Source organism: Panulirus ornatus, chromosome 1 (genome assembly GCF_036320965.1).
Source record: "Panulirus ornatus isolate Po-2019 chromosome 1, ASM3632096v1, whole genome shotgun sequence".
NCBI lineage: Eukaryota > Metazoa > Arthropoda > Malacostraca > Decapoda > Palinuridae > Panulirus > Panulirus ornatus.
The window spans coordinates 50,769,800-50,787,413 of NC_092224.1; the positions used below are offsets into that span (position 1 = coordinate 50,769,800).

General features: G+C 42.1%; 1 protein-coding gene across 1 annotated transcript in view; it reads left to right on the plus strand.

Moving 5' to 3' along the window:
- LOC139748899 (uncharacterized) overlaps positions 1–17,614 on the plus strand; it is a 191,019-nt gene that overhangs the window by 40,452 nt on the left and 132,953 nt on the right. The window contains exon 3 of the mRNA XM_071662266.1: positions 4,228–4,455. Within this exon, the coding sequence (XP_071518367.1) occupies positions 4,228–4,455 (228 nt within the window). The remainder of the gene's footprint in view (positions 1–4,227; positions 4,456–17,614) is intronic.

The following is a 17,614-nucleotide window of genomic DNA, read 5'->3' on the forward strand; positions in this document are numbered from 1 at the left end:
TGTCGGCTTTCATCTTCCACAAAGCTTTTACTACCTCTTCTCTGTTTACCAAATCATTCTCCCTAACCCTCTCACTTTGCACATCAACTCAACCAAAGCACCCTATATCTGCCACTCTATCATCAAACACATTCAACAAACCTTCAAAATACTCACTCCATCTCCTTCTCACATCACCACTACTTGTTATCACCTCCCCATTAGCCCCCTTCAATGATGTTCCCATTTGTTCCTTTGTCTTACACACTTTATTTACCTCCTTCCAAAACATCTTTTTATTTTCCCTAAGATTTGAATATACTCTCTCACCCCAACTCTCATTTGCCATCTTTTTCAACTTTTGCACCTTTCCCTTGACCTGCTGCCTCTTTCTTTTATACATCTCCCACTCATTTGCATTATTTCCCTGCAAAAATCGTTTAAATGCCTCTCTCTTCTCTTTCACTAATAATCTTACTTCTTCATCCCACCACTTGCTACCCTTTCTAATCTGCCCACCTCCCACGCTTCTCATGCCACAAGCATCTTTTGCGCAAGCCATCACTGCTTCCCTAAATACACCCCATTCCTCCCCCACTCCCCTTATGTCCTTTGTTCTCACCTTTTTCCATTCTGTACTCAGTCTCTCCTGGTACTTCCTCACACACGTCTCCTTCCCAAGCTCACTTACTCTCACCGCTCTCTTCACCCCAACATTCTCTCTTCTTTTCTGAAAACCTCTATAAATCATCACCTTCGCCTCCACAAGATAATGATCAGACATCCCTCCAGTTGCACCTCACAGCACATTAACATCCAAAAGTCTCTTTCATGTGCCTATCAATTAACACGTAATCCAATAATGCTCTCTGGCTATCTCTCCTACTTACATACATATGTATATCTCTCTTTTTAAACCAGGTATTCCCAGTCACCAGTTCTTTTTCAGCACATAAATCTACAAGCTCTTCACCATTTCCATTTACAACACTGAACACCCCATGTACACTGATTATTCCCTCAACTGCCACATTACTCACCTTTGCATTCAAATCGTCCATCACTATAACCCGGTCTCGTACATCAAATCTACTAACACACTCACTCAGCTGCTCCAAAAACGCTTGCCTCTCGTGATCTTTCTTCTCATGCCCAGGTGCATATGCACCAATAATCACCCATCTCTCCATCCACTTTCAGTTTTATCCATATCAATCTAGAGTTTACTTTCTTACACTCTATCACATACTCCCACCACTTCTGTTTCAGGAGTAGTGCTACTCCTTCCCTTGCTCTTGTCCTCTCACTAACCCCTGACTTTACTCCCAAGACATTCCCAAACCACTCTTCCCCTTTACCCTTGAGCTTCATTTCACTCAGAGCCAAAACATGCAGGTTCCTTTCCTCAAACATACTACCTATCTCTCCTTTTTTCTCATCTTGGTTACATCCACACACATTTAGACATCCAATCTGAGCCTTCGAAGAGGATGAGCACTCCCCGCCTGACTCCTTCTTCTGTTTCTCCTTTTAGAAAGTTAAAATACAAGGAGAGGAGGAAAAGGTTTTTATGCTGTTGAAAAGACTGAAGTACCATTGTCTCATTTTGTAGGTGTTGAATATTTGTTGCTAGGCAGCCAGTGATTGTTCTGAGTCCTCTTTTTAATGAGGTTTGTGGCTTTGTAAATTTTTTGTGAGAGTGGACATCCCGGTAGGGTAGATGAAACTTAGTTTGGGTTGGAGCAGTTGAATTGTTTGTAAAGGATGCTAAGGTATTCTTTTTTCTTTTTTTTTTGTCTATATCTGGTACCATTTAATGTTTTGAGAGCGTTTAGTTTTTATTGCTTTTATGTTATTACTGGTAAGAGAAGTGCATGTTGTGTGTTGTATATGATGCCGAGAATATCTTTCCCCATACAAGTTGATTGAAGGGTATAGGATGGATTCCTATCTGTTTAGGGTTAAAAGTGACTGAAGGCTATGTGGAGATGTGGACATTCTTTTTTGGGTGAGCATTTGTTTCAGTTCTGTAATGTAGTGAGGTATGTTTGTTATTGCTACTGTGGCATTGTGTTGTGATTGTGTGGTTGTTTGTGTATGAGACCTTCACATTGTGGTTTTCTGAAGGTAATGGGAGGTCTTATAGGAAGACGTTGAAGGGCATTGGAAAAATGAATGCTTCTTGGGAACTCCTCGTTAGAGTTTGCTTGTTTTACAGGATAAGCCAATGTAGGTTTTGCCAGAGTCCTCAAGCTTGAGGTTACACTGTTAGTGAAAAGTCGCCTTTTTTGGGGCAGTACCATCATCATTTGACAAATCATGGTGCAGTCTCATCGAAGAACTTTTCATTTCAAAGAAGCCCACCCTGTCTCTGCCAAAGAGTGAACACAGCCTTTGGCTAGGAGAGCCTCTAAAGAAGGGGTAACACCAGGACCCTTTCAGAAAGAGATCCTTGGGTAATTATGAATAGATATGTATGTTTGATAGAGACACATTGTGGAAGGTCTTAAAGTATATGGTGTGGAAGGTAAGTTGCTAGAAGCAGTGAAAAGTTTTTACCAAGGATGTAAGGCATGTGTATGAGTAGGAAGAGAGGAGAGTGATTGGTTCCCAGTGAATGTCTGTTTGCAGCAGGTGTGTGTGATGTCCCCATGGTAGTTTGATTTGCTTATAGATGGGGTGGTTAGGGAGGTAAATGCAAGACTTTTGGAGAGATGGCCGAGTATGCAGTCTGTTGAAGGTGAGAGAGCCTGGGAAGTGATTCAGTTGTTATCACCGATGATGGCTGATATGAGTGAGAAACTGCAGAAGTTGGTGACTGAGTTTGGAAAAGTGTGTGAAAGGAGAAAGTTGAGAGTAAATGTGAATAAGAGCAAGGGTATTAGATTCAGTAGGGTTGATGGACACGTTATTTGGGGTGTAAGTTTGATTGGAGAAAAATTGGAAGAGGTGACGTGTTTTAGATTCCTGGGAGTGGACTTAGCAGCAAATGGAGCCATGAGAGCGGAAGTGAGCCACAGGGTGGGGGAGGGGGTGAAGATTCTGGGAACAACAAAGAATGTGTGAAAGGATAGAACGTTATCTCGAAGAGCAAAAATGGGTATGTTTGAATGAATGGTATTTCCAACAATATGGTTACAAGGCATAGGCTATAGATAGGATTATACAGAGGAGTATGGATGTGTTGGAAATGGAGAGAATGAGTGAGGAAAGATTGACAAAGAGGATATATATGTCAGAGTTGGAGGGAACAAGAAGTGGGAGACCAAATTGGAGGTGGAAGGATGGAGTGAAAAAGACTTTGAGCAATCATGGCCTGAACATAAGGAGGATGAAAGGCATGCAAGGAATAGAGTAAACTGGAATAGTGTGGTGTACAGGGGTCAACGTGCTGTCATTGGACTGAACCAGGTTATGTAAAACATCTGGATTAAACCATGGAAAGGTCTTTGGGGCCTGGATGTGGATAGGGAACTGTGGTTTCAGTGTATTACACATGACAGCTTGAGAGTGAGTGGAAATGAATGTGGCTTTTTTGTATGTTTTCCTGGCACTGCCTTGTTGAAGCAGGGGTTAGTGATGCTGTTTCCTGTGGGGCAGGGCAGGGCCAGGAATGAATGAAGGCAAGCAAGTATAAATATATGCATATGCATGTGGATATACTGATATGTATATGTGTGTGTATGGGCATTTATGTATATGAATGAGTGGATGGGCTATTCCTCGTCTGTTTCCTGGTCCTACCTCACTGAACCCAGAAACGGCAATCAAGTATAATCTATTTATTTATTTTATCCATTTATTTTGTCCCCTCCCCCACCCTATGATTCACTTCCGCTTCCATGGTTCCATCTGCTGCCAAATCCACTCCCAGATATCTAAAACACTTCACTTCCTCCAGTTTTTCTCCATTCAAACTTACCTCCCAATTGACTTGACCCTCAACCCTACTGTACCTAATAACCTTGCTCTTATTCGCATTTACTCTCAACTTTTGTCTCTCACACACTTTACCAAACTCAGTCACCAGCTTCTGCAGTTTCTCACATGAATCAGCCACCAGCGCTGTATCATCAGCAAACAACAACTGACTCACTTCCCACACTCTCTCATCCACAACAGTCTGCATACTTGCCCCTCTTTCCAAAACTCTTGCATTCACCTCCCTAACAACCCCATCCATTAAGAAAATTAATCTATAGATATAAATATGTATGTTTTTGTATAATGATTATTGGTTTTGATTAGGGCATCACTGGCATCAAAACCTAAGGCAAGTGGTATAATTGGAGGATCTTCTTCAAATTTGCCAAGAACACTTGGGACAGCAAGTCACACCTCTACATATCAACAAGGAGAGTCACAGAAGTCTAAATCATCATTGCAAGTAAACAGGGCAAAATTACATTCAACTATTCTGAATGCTACCATGCGGGGAGATGTGACAAATTTGAAGAGCTCTGATAATGTATTCAGGTAAGTGTTTCCCGGTTTCACCTGAAACCCATGTATGTTAAATATAGTATATATTTAAAAGATTCTTATGAACTATTTCTTGATTACATGAATTGACCCATTTCAATCAAATATGTGGCAGTTGAGGGTATAATTTGTGTACATGGGGTGTTCAGTGTTGTAGATGTAAATGGTGAAGAGTTTGTGGATTTGTGTTCTGAAAAAGGACTGGTGATTGAGAATACCTGATTTAAAAAAGAGAGATGAAAGATAAAAAGGGTTTAAAAAGATACATAAGTATACGTATGTGAGTAGGAGAGATGGTCAGATGGCGTCATTGGATTACGTGTTGATTGATAGTTGTGAAAAAGGGAGACCTTTAGATGTTAATGTGCTGAGAGGGGCAGCTGGAGGGATGTCTGATCACTATCTTGTGGATGCAGAGGTGAATATTTATTTGGGTTTTCAGAAAAGAAGAGAGAATGTGGGAGAGAAGAGAGTGGTGAGAGTAAGTGAGCTTGGAAAGGAGACTTGTGTGAGGAAGTACCAGAAGAGACTGAGTGTAGAATGGCAAAAGGTGAGGGCAAATGACTTAAGAGGATTACGAAAGGAATGGGATGTATGTAGGGAAGCAGTAATGGCTTGCGCAAAACATGCATGTGGCATGAGAAAGGTGGGAGGTGGGCAGATTAGAAAGTGTAGTGAATGGTGGGATGAAGAAGTAAGATTGTTAGTGAAAGAGTAGAGAGAGGCATTTGGGTGATTTTTACAGGGAAGTAGTACAAATGACTGGGAGATTTATGAAACTAAGCGGAAGGATGTCAAGAGGAAGTTCCAAGAGGTGAAAAAGTGGGCAAGTGAAAGTTGGGATGAGAGAGTATTATTAGATTTTTAGGGAGAATAAAATGATGTTTTGGAAGGAGGTGAATAAAGTGTGAAAGACAGGAGAACATATGGGAACATCAGTGAAGGGGGCAAATAGGGAGGTAATAACATGTAGTGATGAAGTGAGGAGGAGATGGAGTGAATATTTTGAAGATTTGTTGAATGGGTTTGATGATAGAGTGACAGATATAAGGTGTTTTGGTCAGGTGGTGTATAAAGTGAGATGGTCGGGGAGAATGGTTTGGTGAACAAAGAAGAGGTAGTGAAAGCTTTGCAGAAGATGAGAGCCAGCAAGTCGGGGGGAGGGGGGGGGGGTGTCAGTGGTGACTTTGGGGGTCTGTGTTGTTGATTGGTTGGTAAGGATATTCAGTATGTATGGATCATGGTGAATTTCCTGAGGATTGGTCCAATACATGCATAGTGCCAAAGGGGATAAAGGTGAGTGTTCAAATTACAGAGGAAAAAGTTTGTTGAGTATTCCTGGGAAATTAATGGGAGGGTATTGATTGAGAGGGTATAGGCATGTTTCAGAAGTGGTAGAGGATGTGTGGATCAAGTGTTTCTTTTGGAAAATGTATATGAGAAATACTTAGAAAAACATGTAGCATTTATGGATCTGGAGAAGGCATATGATAGGATGGATAGAGATGCTTTGTGGAAAGTATTTAAGAGTATGTGGTGTGGGAGGTAAGTTGCTAGAATTAGTGAAAAGTTTTTACCAAGGATGTAACGCATGTGTACAAGTAGGAAGAGAGGAAAGTGATTGGTTCCCGGTGAATGTCGGTTTCTGGCAGAGGTGCATAATGTCTCCATGGTTGTTTAATTTGTTTATGGATGGGGTGGTTAGGGAGGTGAATGCAAGAATTTTGGAGAGAGGGGCAAGTATGCAGTCTGCTATGGATGAGAGGGCTTGGGAAGTGAGTCAGTTATTCTTCGCCGATGGTACAGTGCTGGTGGCTGATTCAAGTGAGAAACTGTAGAAGTTGGTTACTGAGTTTGGTAAATTGTGTGAAAGAAGAAAGTTGAGAGTAAATGCAAATAAGAGCTAGGTCATTAGGTTTAGTAGGGTTCAGGGACAAGTTAATTGGGAGGTAAGTTTGAATGGAGAAAAATTGGAAGTGAAGTGTTTTAAATGTCTGGGAGTGGACTTAGCAGTGGATGGAACCATGGAAGCAGAAGTAAGTCACAGGATGGAGGAGGGAGCGAAGGTTCTGGGAGCATTGAAGAATGTGTTGAAGGCGAGAACATTATCTCAGAGAGCAAAAATGGGTATGTCTGAAGGAATAGTGGTTCCAACAATGTTATATGGTTGCGAGGCATGGGCTATAGATAGGGTTGTGCGGAGGAGGGTGGATGTGTTGGAAATGAAGTCTTTGAGGACAATATGTGGTGTGAGGTTGTTTGATCGAGTAAGTAATGGAAGGGTAAGAGAGATGTTTGGTAATAAAAACAATGTGGTAGAGAGAGCAGAAGAGGGTGTACTGAAATGGTTTGGAGACATAGAGAGAATGAGTGAGGAAAGATTAACAAAAAGGATATATGTGTCAGAGATGGAGGGAAAAAGGTGAAGCGGGAGACCAGTTTGGAGGTGGGAGGATGGAGTGAAAAAGATTTTGAACGATCAGAGCCTGAACATACAGGGGAGTTAAAAGGCATGCAAGGAATAGAGTGAATTGGAACGATGTGGTATACTGGGGTTGACGTGCTGCAAGTGTTTAAGTATATGTATATGTCTGTGTATGTATATGTGCGTGTATGGGCTTTTATGTATATGTATGTGTATCTGGGTGGATTGGTCCATTCCTCGTCTGTTTCCTTGTCCTACCTCACTGACACGGGAGACGGTGATTTAGTATGATAAATATATAAATATTAAATATCATTAAATTTTAGGGAGAATAAAAAGATGTTTTGGAAGGAGGTAAATAAAGTGCGTAAGACTAGATGATAAATGGGAACATCGGTGAAGGGGGCTAATGGGGAAGTAATAACAAGTAGTGGTCAAGTGAGAAGATGGAGTGAATATTTTGAAGGTTTGTTGAATGTATTTGATGATAGAGTAGCAGATGTAGGGTGTTTTGGTCGAGGTGGTGTGCTAAGTGAGAAGGTCAGGGAGAATGTTTGGTAAACAGAGAAGAGGTAGTGAAAGCTTTGCAAAAGATGAAAGCCGGCAAGGTGGCAGGTTTGGATGGTATTGCAGTGGAATTTATTAAAAAAGGGGGTGACTGTGATGTTGTCTGGTTGGTGAGGATATTCAATGTACGTATGGTACATGGTGAAGTGTCTGACGGTTGGCAGAATGTGTGCATGGTGCCATTGTTCAAAGGCACAGGGGATAAAGATGAGTGTTCATATTACAGAGTTATAAGTTTGAGTATTCCTGGGAAATTATATGGGAGGGTATTGATTGATTGAGAGGGTCAAAGCATGTACAGAGCATCAGATTGGGGAAGAGCAGTGTGGTTTCATAAGTGGTAGAGGATGTGTGGATCAAGTGTTTCTTTTGAAAAATGTATGTGAGAAATACTTAGAAAAACAGATGGATTTGTATGTAGCATTTATGGATCTGGGGAAGGCATATGATAGGATGGATAGAAATGCTTTCTGGAAGGTATTAAGAGCATATGGAGTGGGAGGTAAGTTGCTAGAAGCAGTGAAAAGTTTTTACCAAGGATGTAGCGCATGTGGTCGAGTACGAAGAGAGTAAAGTGATTGATTCCCAGTGAATGTCTCTTTGCAGAAGGGGTGCATGATGTCTCCATGGTTGTTTAATTTGTTTATGGATGGGGTTTTTAGGGAGGTGAATGGAAGAGTTTTGGAGAGAGGGGCAAGTATGCAGTCTGTTATGGATGAGAAGGCTTGGTAAGTGAGTCAGTTGTTCTTCGCTGATGATACAATACTGGTGGCTGATTCAGGTGAGAAACTGCAGAAGGTGGTGACTGAGTTTGAGTTTGGTAAAGTGAGTGAAAGAAGGAAGGTGAGAGTAAATGCGAATAAAAGCAAGGTCATTAGGTTCAGTAGGGTTAAGGGACAGGTTAATGGGATGTAAGTTTGAATGGAGAAAAATTGGAAGTGAAGTGTTTTAGATATCTGGGAGTGGATTTGGCAGTGGATGAAACCATGGCAGCGGAAGTAAGTCACAGGATGAGGGAGGGGGCGAAGGTCCTGGGAGCACTGAAGAATTTGTGGAAGACGAGAACGTTATCTCGGAGAGCAAAAATGGGTATGTTTGAAGGAATAGTGGTTCCAACAATGTTATATGGTTGCAGAAGAGGGTGGATGTGTTGGAAATTAAATGTTTGAGGACAATATGTGGTGTGAGGTTGTTTGATCGAGTAAGTAATGAAAAGGTAAGAGAGATGTGTGGTAATAAAAACAATGTGGTTGAGAGAGCAGAAGAGGGTGTATTGAAATGGTTTGGACACGTGGAGAGAATGGGTGAGAAAAGATTGACAAACAGGATATATGGGTCAGAGGTGGAGGGAAGAAGGTGAAGTGGGAGACCAATTTGGAGGTGGAAGGATGGTGTGAAAAAGATTTTGAGCAGTCAGGGCCTGAACACACAGGGGAGTGAAAGGCATGCAAAGAATAGAGTGAATTGGAACAATGTGGTGTACCGGGGTCAACATGCTGCAGATGTATATGTATATGTCTGTGTATGGGCGATTATGTATATGTATGTGTAATCTGGGTGGGTTGGGCCATTCTTCATCTATTTCCCTGTGCTACCTCGCTGACGCTGGAGATGGTGATATATAAATATCAAATATCATTAGATTTTAGGGAGAGTAAAATGATGTTTTGGGAGGAGGTAAAAGGAGCATGAGACAAGAGAATAAATTGGAACATCGGTGAAGGGGCTAATGGGGAGGTAATAACAAGTAGTGGTCAAATGAGAAGATCGAGTGAGTATTTTGAAGGTTTGTTGAATGTGTTTGATGATAGAGTGGTGTTTTGGTCGAGTTGGTGTACAAAGTGAGAGGGTCAGGGAGAGAAGAGGTAGCGAAAGCTTTGCAGAAGATGAAAGCCAGCAAGGCAGCGGCTTTGGATGGTATTGCAGTGGAATTCATTTAAAAAGGGGGTGACTGTGTTTTTGACTAGTTGGTGAGGATATTCATTCCCATTGCCATCCCGCCACACATGACACGACAACCCCCTCCCCCGCACGTGCACGAGGTAGCGCTAGGAAAAGACACTAAAGGCTACATTCGTTCACACTCAGTCTCTAGCTATCATGTATTATGCACCGAAACCACAGATCCCTTTCCACATCCAGGACCCACAAAACTTTCCATGGTTTACCCCAGACACTTCACATGCCCTGGTTCAATCCATTGACAGCACGTAGACCCAGGTATACCACATCGTTCCAGTTCACTCTATTCCTTGCATGCCTTTCACCCTCCTGTATGTTCGGGCCCGTGATCGTTCAAAATCTTTTTAACTCAATCCTTCCACCTCCAGTTTGGTCTCCCACTTCTCATTCCTTCCACCTCTGACACATATATCCTCTTTGTCAATCTTTCCTCACTCATTCTCTCCATGTGACCATACCATTTCAATACACCCTCTTCTGCTCTCTCAACCACACTCTTTTTATCACCCCACATCTCTCTTACCTTTTCATTACTTAATCAAACCACCTCACACCACATATTGTCCTCAAGCATTTCATTTCCAACAAATCCACCCTCTCCGCACAACCCTCGCCCATGCCTCGCAACCATATAACATTGTTGGAGCTACTATTCCTTCACACATACCCATTTTTGCTTTCCGAGATAATGTTCTCGTCTTCCACACATTTTTCAACACTCCCAGAACTTTCGCCCCCTCCCCACCCTGTGACTCACTTCCACTTCCATGGTTCCATCCATTGCCAGATCCACTCCCAGATATCTAAAACACTTCACTTACTCCAGTTTTTCTCTATTCAAACTTACCTCCAAATTGAATTGTCCCTCAACCCTATTTTACCTAATAACCTTACACTAATTCACATTTACTCTCAGCTTTCTTCTTTCACACACTTTACCAAACTCAGTCACCAGCTTCTGTAGTTTCTCACTCGAATCAGCCACCAGCACTATATCATCAGCGAATAACAACTGACTCACTTCCCAAGCCTTCTCATCCATAACAGACTGCATACTTACCCCCTCTCCAAAACTCTTGCATTCACCTCCCTAACTACCCCATCCATAAACAAATTAAACAACCATGGAGACATCATGCACCCCTGCTGCAAACTGACATTCACTGAGAACCAATCACTTTCCTCTCTTCCTACTCATACACATGCCTCACATCCTCGATGAAAACTTTTCACTGCTTCTAGCAACTTGCGTCCCATACCATATACTCTTAATACTTCCACAGAGCATCTCTATCAACTCTATCATATGCCTTCTCTAGATCCATAAATGCTAAATACAAATCCATTTGCTTTTCTAAGTATTTCTCACATACATTCTTCCAAGCAAACACCTGATCTACACATCCTCTACCACTTCTGACACCACATCAGTCTTCTGCAATCTCATGCTCTGTACATGCCTTCACCCTCTCAATCAATACCCTCTCCTATAATTTCCCAGAAGTACTTAACAAACTTATACCTCTGTAATTTGAAGACTCACCTTTATCCCCTTTGCCTTTGTAATGGCACTATGTATGCATTCTGCCAATCCTCAGGCACGTTACCATGAGCCATACATACGTTGAATGTCCTCACCAACCAGTCAACAACACAGGCACCTTTTTTAATAAATTCCACTGTAATACCATCCAAACCCACTGCCTTGCTGGCTTTCATCTTCCGCTAAGCTTTCACTACCTCTTCTCCGTTTACCATATGTACATGTGTATATATGTGTATGTTTCTGTATGTATATGTATGTATACATTGAGATGTATAGGTATGTATATGTACGTTTGTTGTCATATGTATATATATGTGCATGTGGGTGGGTTGGGCCATTTCTTTCATCTATTCCCTTGCGCTACCTCGCTGCGCATAAGACAGCGATAAAGTATAATGAATAATAAATATATTATTGGGGAAGAGCAGTGTGGTTTCAGAAGTGGTAGAGGATGTGTGGATCAGGTGTTTGCTTTGAAGAATGTATGTGAGAAATACTTAGAAAAGCAAATGGATTTGTATGTAGCATTTATGGATCTGGAGAAGGCATATGATAGAGTTGATAGAGATGCTCTGTGGAAGGTATTAAGAATATATGGTGTGGGAGGCAAGTTGTTAGAAGCAGTGAAAAGTTTTTATCGAGGATGTAAGGCATGTGTACGTGTAGGAAGAGAGGAAAGTGATTGGTTCTCAGTGGATGTAGGTTTGCGGCAGGGGTGTGTGATGTCTCCATGGTTGTTTAATTTGTTTATGGATGGGGTTGTTAGGGGGGTGAATGCAAGAATTTTGGAAAGAGAGGCAAGTATGAAGTCTGTTGTTGATGAGAGAGCTTGGGAAGTGAGTCAGTTGTTGTTCACTGATGATACAGCGCTGGTGGCTGATTCATGTGAGAAACTGCAGAAGCTGGTGACTGAGTTTGGTAAAGTATGTGAAAGAAGAAAGTTAAGAGTAAATGTGAATAAGAGCAAGGTTATTAGGTACAGTAGGGTTGAGGGTCAAGTCAATTGGGAGGTAAGTTTGAATGGAGAAAAACTGGAGGAAGTAAAGTGTTTTAGATATCTGGGAGTGGATCTGGCAGCGGATGGAACCATGGAAGCGGAAGTGGATCATAGGGTGGGGGAGGGGGCGAAAATCCTGTGAGCCTTGAAGAATGTGTGAAAGTCGAGAACATTATCTCGGAAAGCAAAAATGGGTATGTTTGAAGGAATAGTGGTTCCAACAATGTTGTATGGTTGCGAGGCGTGGGCTATGGATAGAGTTGTACGCAGGAGGGTGGATGTGCTGGAAATGAGATGTTTGAGGACAATATGTGGTGTGAGGTGGTTTGATCGAGTAAGTAACGTAAGGGTAAGAGAGATGTGTGGAAATGAAAAGAGCGTGGTTGAGAGAGCAGAAGAGGGTGTTTTGAAATGGTTTGGGCACATGGAGAGAATGAGTGAGGAAAGATTGACCAAGAGGATATATGTGTCGGAGGTGGAGGGAACGAGGAGAAGTGGGAGACCAAATTGGAGGTGGAAAGATGGAGTGAAAAAGATTTTGTGTGATCGGGGCCTGAACATGCAGGAGGGTGAAAGGAGGGCAAGGAATAGAGTGAATTGGATCGATGTGGTATACCGGGGTTGACATGCTGTCAGTGGATTGGATCAGGGCATGTGAAGCATCTGGGGTAAACCATGGAAAGCTGTGTAGGTATGTATATTTGCGTGTGTGGACGTGTATGTATATACATGTGTATGGGGGTGGGTTGAGCCATTTCTTTCGTCTGTTTCCTTGCGCTACCTCGCAAATGCGGGAGACAGCGACAAAGCAAAAGAAAAAAAAAAATATATATATATATATATTTATTTTTATTTATTATACTTTGTCGCTGTCTATATATATATATATATATATATATATATATATATATATATATATATATATATATATATATATCTTTCTCTCTCTCTCTCAAACTATTCGCCATTTTCCGCGTTAGCGAGGTAGCGTTAAGAACAGAGAACTGGGCCTTTAAGGGAATATCCTCACCTGGCCCCCTTCTCTGTTCCTTCTTTTGGAGGAAAAAAAAAAAAAAAATGAGAGGGGAGGATTTCCAGCCCCCCGCTCCCTTCCCTTTTAGTCGCCTTCTACGACACGCAGGGAATACGTGGGAAGTATTCTTTCTCCCCTATCCCCAGGGATAATATATATATTTTTGCAGGGAAAAAATGCAATTGAGTGGGAGATGTATAAAAGAAAGAGACAGGAGGTCAAGAGAAAGGTGCAAGAGGTGAAAAAAAAAGGGCAAATGAGAGTTGGGGTGAGAGAGTATCATTAAATTTTAGGGAGAATAAAAAGATGTTCTGGAAGGAGGTAAATAAAGTGCGTAAGACAAGGGAGCAAATGGGAACTTCAGTGAAGGGCGCAAATGGGGAGGTGATAACAAGTAGTGGTGATGTGAGAAGGAGATGGAGTGAGTATTTTGAAGGTTTGTTGAATGTGTTTGATGATAGAGTGGCAGATATAGGGTGTTTTGGTCGAGGTGGTGTGCAAAGTGAGAGGGTTAGGGAAAATGATTTGGTAAACAGAGAAGAGGTAGTGAAAGCTTTGCGGAAGATGAAAGCCGGCAAGGCAGCAGGTTTGGATGGTATTGCAGTGGAATTTATTAAAAAAGGGGGTGACTGTATTGTTGACTGGTTGGTAAGGTTATTTAATGTATGTATGACTCATGGTGAGGTGCCTGAGGATTGGCGGAATGCGTGCATAGTGCCATTGTACAAAGGCAAAGGGGATAAGAGTGAGTGCTCAAATTACAGAGGTATAAGTTTGTTGAGTATTCCTGGTAAATTATATGGGAAGGTATTGATTGAGAGGGTGAAGGCATGTACAGAGCATCAGATTGGGGAAGAGCAGTGTGGTTTCAGAAGTGGTAGAGGATGCGTGGATCAGGTGTTTGCTTTGAAGAATGTATGTGAGAAATACTTAGAAAAGCAAATGGATTTGTATGTAGCATTTATGGATCTGGAGAAGGCATATGATAGAGTTGATAGAGATGCTCTGTGGAAGGTATTAAGAATATATGGTGTGGGAGGAAAGTTGTTAGAAGCAGTGAAAAGTTTTTATCGAGGATGTAAGGCATGTGTACGTGTAGGAAGAGAGGAAAGTGATTGGTTCTCAGTGAATGTAGGTTTGCGGCAGGGGTGTATGATGTCTCCATGGTTGTTTAATTTGTTTATGGATGGGGTTGTTAGGGAGGTAAATGCAAGAGTTTTGGAAAGAGGGGCAAGTATGAAGTCTGTTGGGGATGAGAGAGCTTGGGAAGTGAGTCAGTTGTTGTTCGCTGATGATACAGCGCTGGTGGCTGATTCATGTGAGAAACTGCAGAAGCTGGTGACTGAGTTTGGTAAAGTGTGTGGAAGAAGAAAGTTAAGAGTAAATGTGAATAAGAGCAAGGTTATTAGGTACAGTAGGGTTGAGGGTCAAGTCAATTGGGAGGTGAGTTTGAATGGAGAAAAACTGGAGGAAATAAAGTGTTTTAGATATCTGGGAGTGGATCTGGCAGCGGATGGAACCATGGAAGCGGAAGTGGATCATAGGGTGGGGGAGGGGGCGAAAATTCTGGGGGCCTTGAAGAATGTGTGGAAGTCGAGAACATTATCTCGGAAAGCAAAAATGGGTATGTTTGAAGGAATAGTGGTTCCAACAATGTTGTATGGTTGCGAGGCGTGGGCTATGGATAGAGTTGTGCGCAGGAGGATGGGTGTGCTGGAAATGAGATGTTTGAGGACAATGTGTGGTGTGAGGTGGTTTGATCGAGTGAGTAACGTAAGGGTAAGAGAGATGTGTGGAAATAAAAAGAGCGTGGTTGAGAGAGCAGAAGAGGGTGTTTTGAAGTGGTTTGGGCACATGGAGAGAATGAGTGAGGAAAGATTGACCAAGAGGATATATGTGTCGGAGGTGGAGGGAACGAGGAGAAGAGGGAGACCAAATTGGAGGTGGAAAGATGGAGTGAAAAAGATTTTGTGTGATCGGGGCCTGAACATGCAGGAGGGTGACAGGAGGGCAAGGAATAGAGTGAATTGGAGCGATGTGGTATACCGGGGTGACGTGCTGTCAGTGGATTGAATCAAGGCATGTCAAGCGTCTGGGGTAAACCATGGAAAGCTATGTAGGTATGTATATTTGCGTGTGTGGACGTATGTATATACATGTGTATGTGGGTGGGTTGGGCCATTTCTTTCGTCTGTTTCCTTGCGCTCCCTCGCAAACGCGGGAGACAGCGACAAAGTATAAAAAAAAAAAAAAGAAAAAAAAAATATAAATAAAGATGGGAGGTGGGCAGAGAGAAAGGGCAATGAGTGGTGGGATGAAGTAAGATTGTTAGTGAAAGAGAAGAAAGAGGCATTTGGACAGTTTTTGCAAGGAAATAGTGCAAATGACTGGGAGGTGTATAAAAGAAAGCAGCAGGAGGTCAAAAGAAAGGTGCAAGACGTGAAAGAGAGAGCAAATGAGAGTTGGGGTGAGAGAGTATCATGAAATTTTAGGGAGAATCGAAAGATATTTTGGAAGGAGGTAAATAAAGTGTGTAAGACAAGAGAACAGATGGGAACATCAGTGCAGGAGGCTAATGGGAAGGTAATGACAAGTTGTGGGGAAGTGAGAAGGAGATGGAGTGAGAATTTTGAAGGCTAGTTTAATATGTTTCATGAGAGTGTGGCAGATATAGGGTGTTTTGGTCGAGGTGGTGTGCAAAGTGAGAGGGGTCAGGGAGAATGGTTTGGTAAACAGAGAAGAGGTAGTGAAAGCTTTGCGGAAGATGAAAGCCGGCAAGGCGGCGGGTTTGGATGGTATTGCAGTGGAATTCATAAAAAAGAGGGTTACTGTGTTGTTGATTGGTTGGTAAGGATATTCAGTGTACGTATGGTTCACGGTGTAATACCTGAGGATTGGCAGAATACATGCATAGTGCCATTGTACAAAGGCAAAGGGGATAAAGGTGAATGTTCAAATTACAGAGTTATAAGTTTGTTGAGTATTCCTGGGAAATTATATGGGAGGGTAAAGGCATGCACAGAGCATCTGATTGGGGAAGAGCATTGTGGTTTCAGAAGTGGTAGAGGATGTGTGGATCAGGTGTTTCCTTTGAAGAATGTATGCAAGAAATACTTAGAAAAAAAGATGGATTTGTATGTAGCATTTATGGATCTGGAGAAGGCATATGATAGGATTGATAGAGATGCTTTGTGGAAGGTATTAAGAGTATATGGCGTGGGAGGTAAGTTGCTAGAAGCAATGAAAATGTTTTTACCAATAACGTAAGGAATGTGTATGAGTAGGAAGAGAGGAAAGTGATTGGCACCCCAGTGAATGTCGGTTTGAGGTAGGGGTGCGTGATGTTTCCATAGTTGTGTAATTTGTGTTAGGGAAGTAAATGGAAGAGTTTTGGAGAGAGGGGCAAGTATGCAGTCTGTTATGGATGAGAGGTATTAGGAAGTGAGTCAGTTGTTGTTTGCTGATGATACAGCGCTGGTGGCTGATTCGGGTGAGAAACTACAGAAGTTGGTGACTGAGTTTGGTGAAGTGTGTGAAAGAAGAAAGGTGAGAGTGAATGTGATTAAGAGCAAGGTTGTTAGGCTCTGTAGGGGTGAGGGACAAGTTAATATGGAGGCAAGTTTAAATGGAGAAAAACTGGAGGAAGTGAAGTGTTTTTGATATCTGGGAGTGGATTTGGCAGCAGATGGAACCATAGAAGTGATAGTGATTCACAGGGCAGGTCTGGGAGTGTTGAAGAGTGTGCGAAAGGCGAGAGCATTAACTTGGAGAGCAAAAATGAATACGTTTGAAGGAATAGTGGTTCCAACAATGTTATATGGTTGTGAGGCATGAGCTATACATGAGTTGTGCGGAGGAGGGTGGATGTTTTGGAAATGAAATGTTTGAGGACAATATGCGGTGTGAGGTGTGTTTAATTGAGTAAGTAGTGAAAGGGTGAGAGAGATGTGTGGTAATAAAAAGAGTGTGGTTGAGAGAGCAGAGGGGGGGGGGTTGAGGTAGTTTGGTCACATGGAGAGAATGAGTGAGGAAAGATTGACAAAGAGGATATATGTGTCAGAGGTAGAGAGAACGAGGACAAATGGGAGATCAAATTGGAGGTGGAAGGATGGAGTGAAAAAGATTTTGAGCGATCAGGGCCTGAACACAGGAGGGTGAAAGGCATGCAATATATATATATATATATATTTTATTTATTTATTATACTTTATCGCTGTCTCCCGCATTAGTGAGGTAACTCAAGGAAACAGAAGAAAGAATGGCCCAACCCACCCACATACACATGTATATACATACACGTCCAAACACGCACATATACATACCTATACATTTCAATGTATACATATATATACATACACAGACGTATACATATATACACATGTACATAATTTGTACTTGCTGCCTTTATTCATTCCTGTCGCCACCCCGCCACACATGAAATAACACCCCCTTCCCCAGCATGAGCATGAGGTAGCACTAGGAAAAGACAACAAAAGCCGCATTCGTTCACACTCAATCACTAGCTGTCATGTATAATGCACCAAAACCACAGCTCCCTTTCCACATCCAGACCCGACAAAACTTTCCATGGTTTACCCCAGACACTTCGCATGCCCTGGTTCA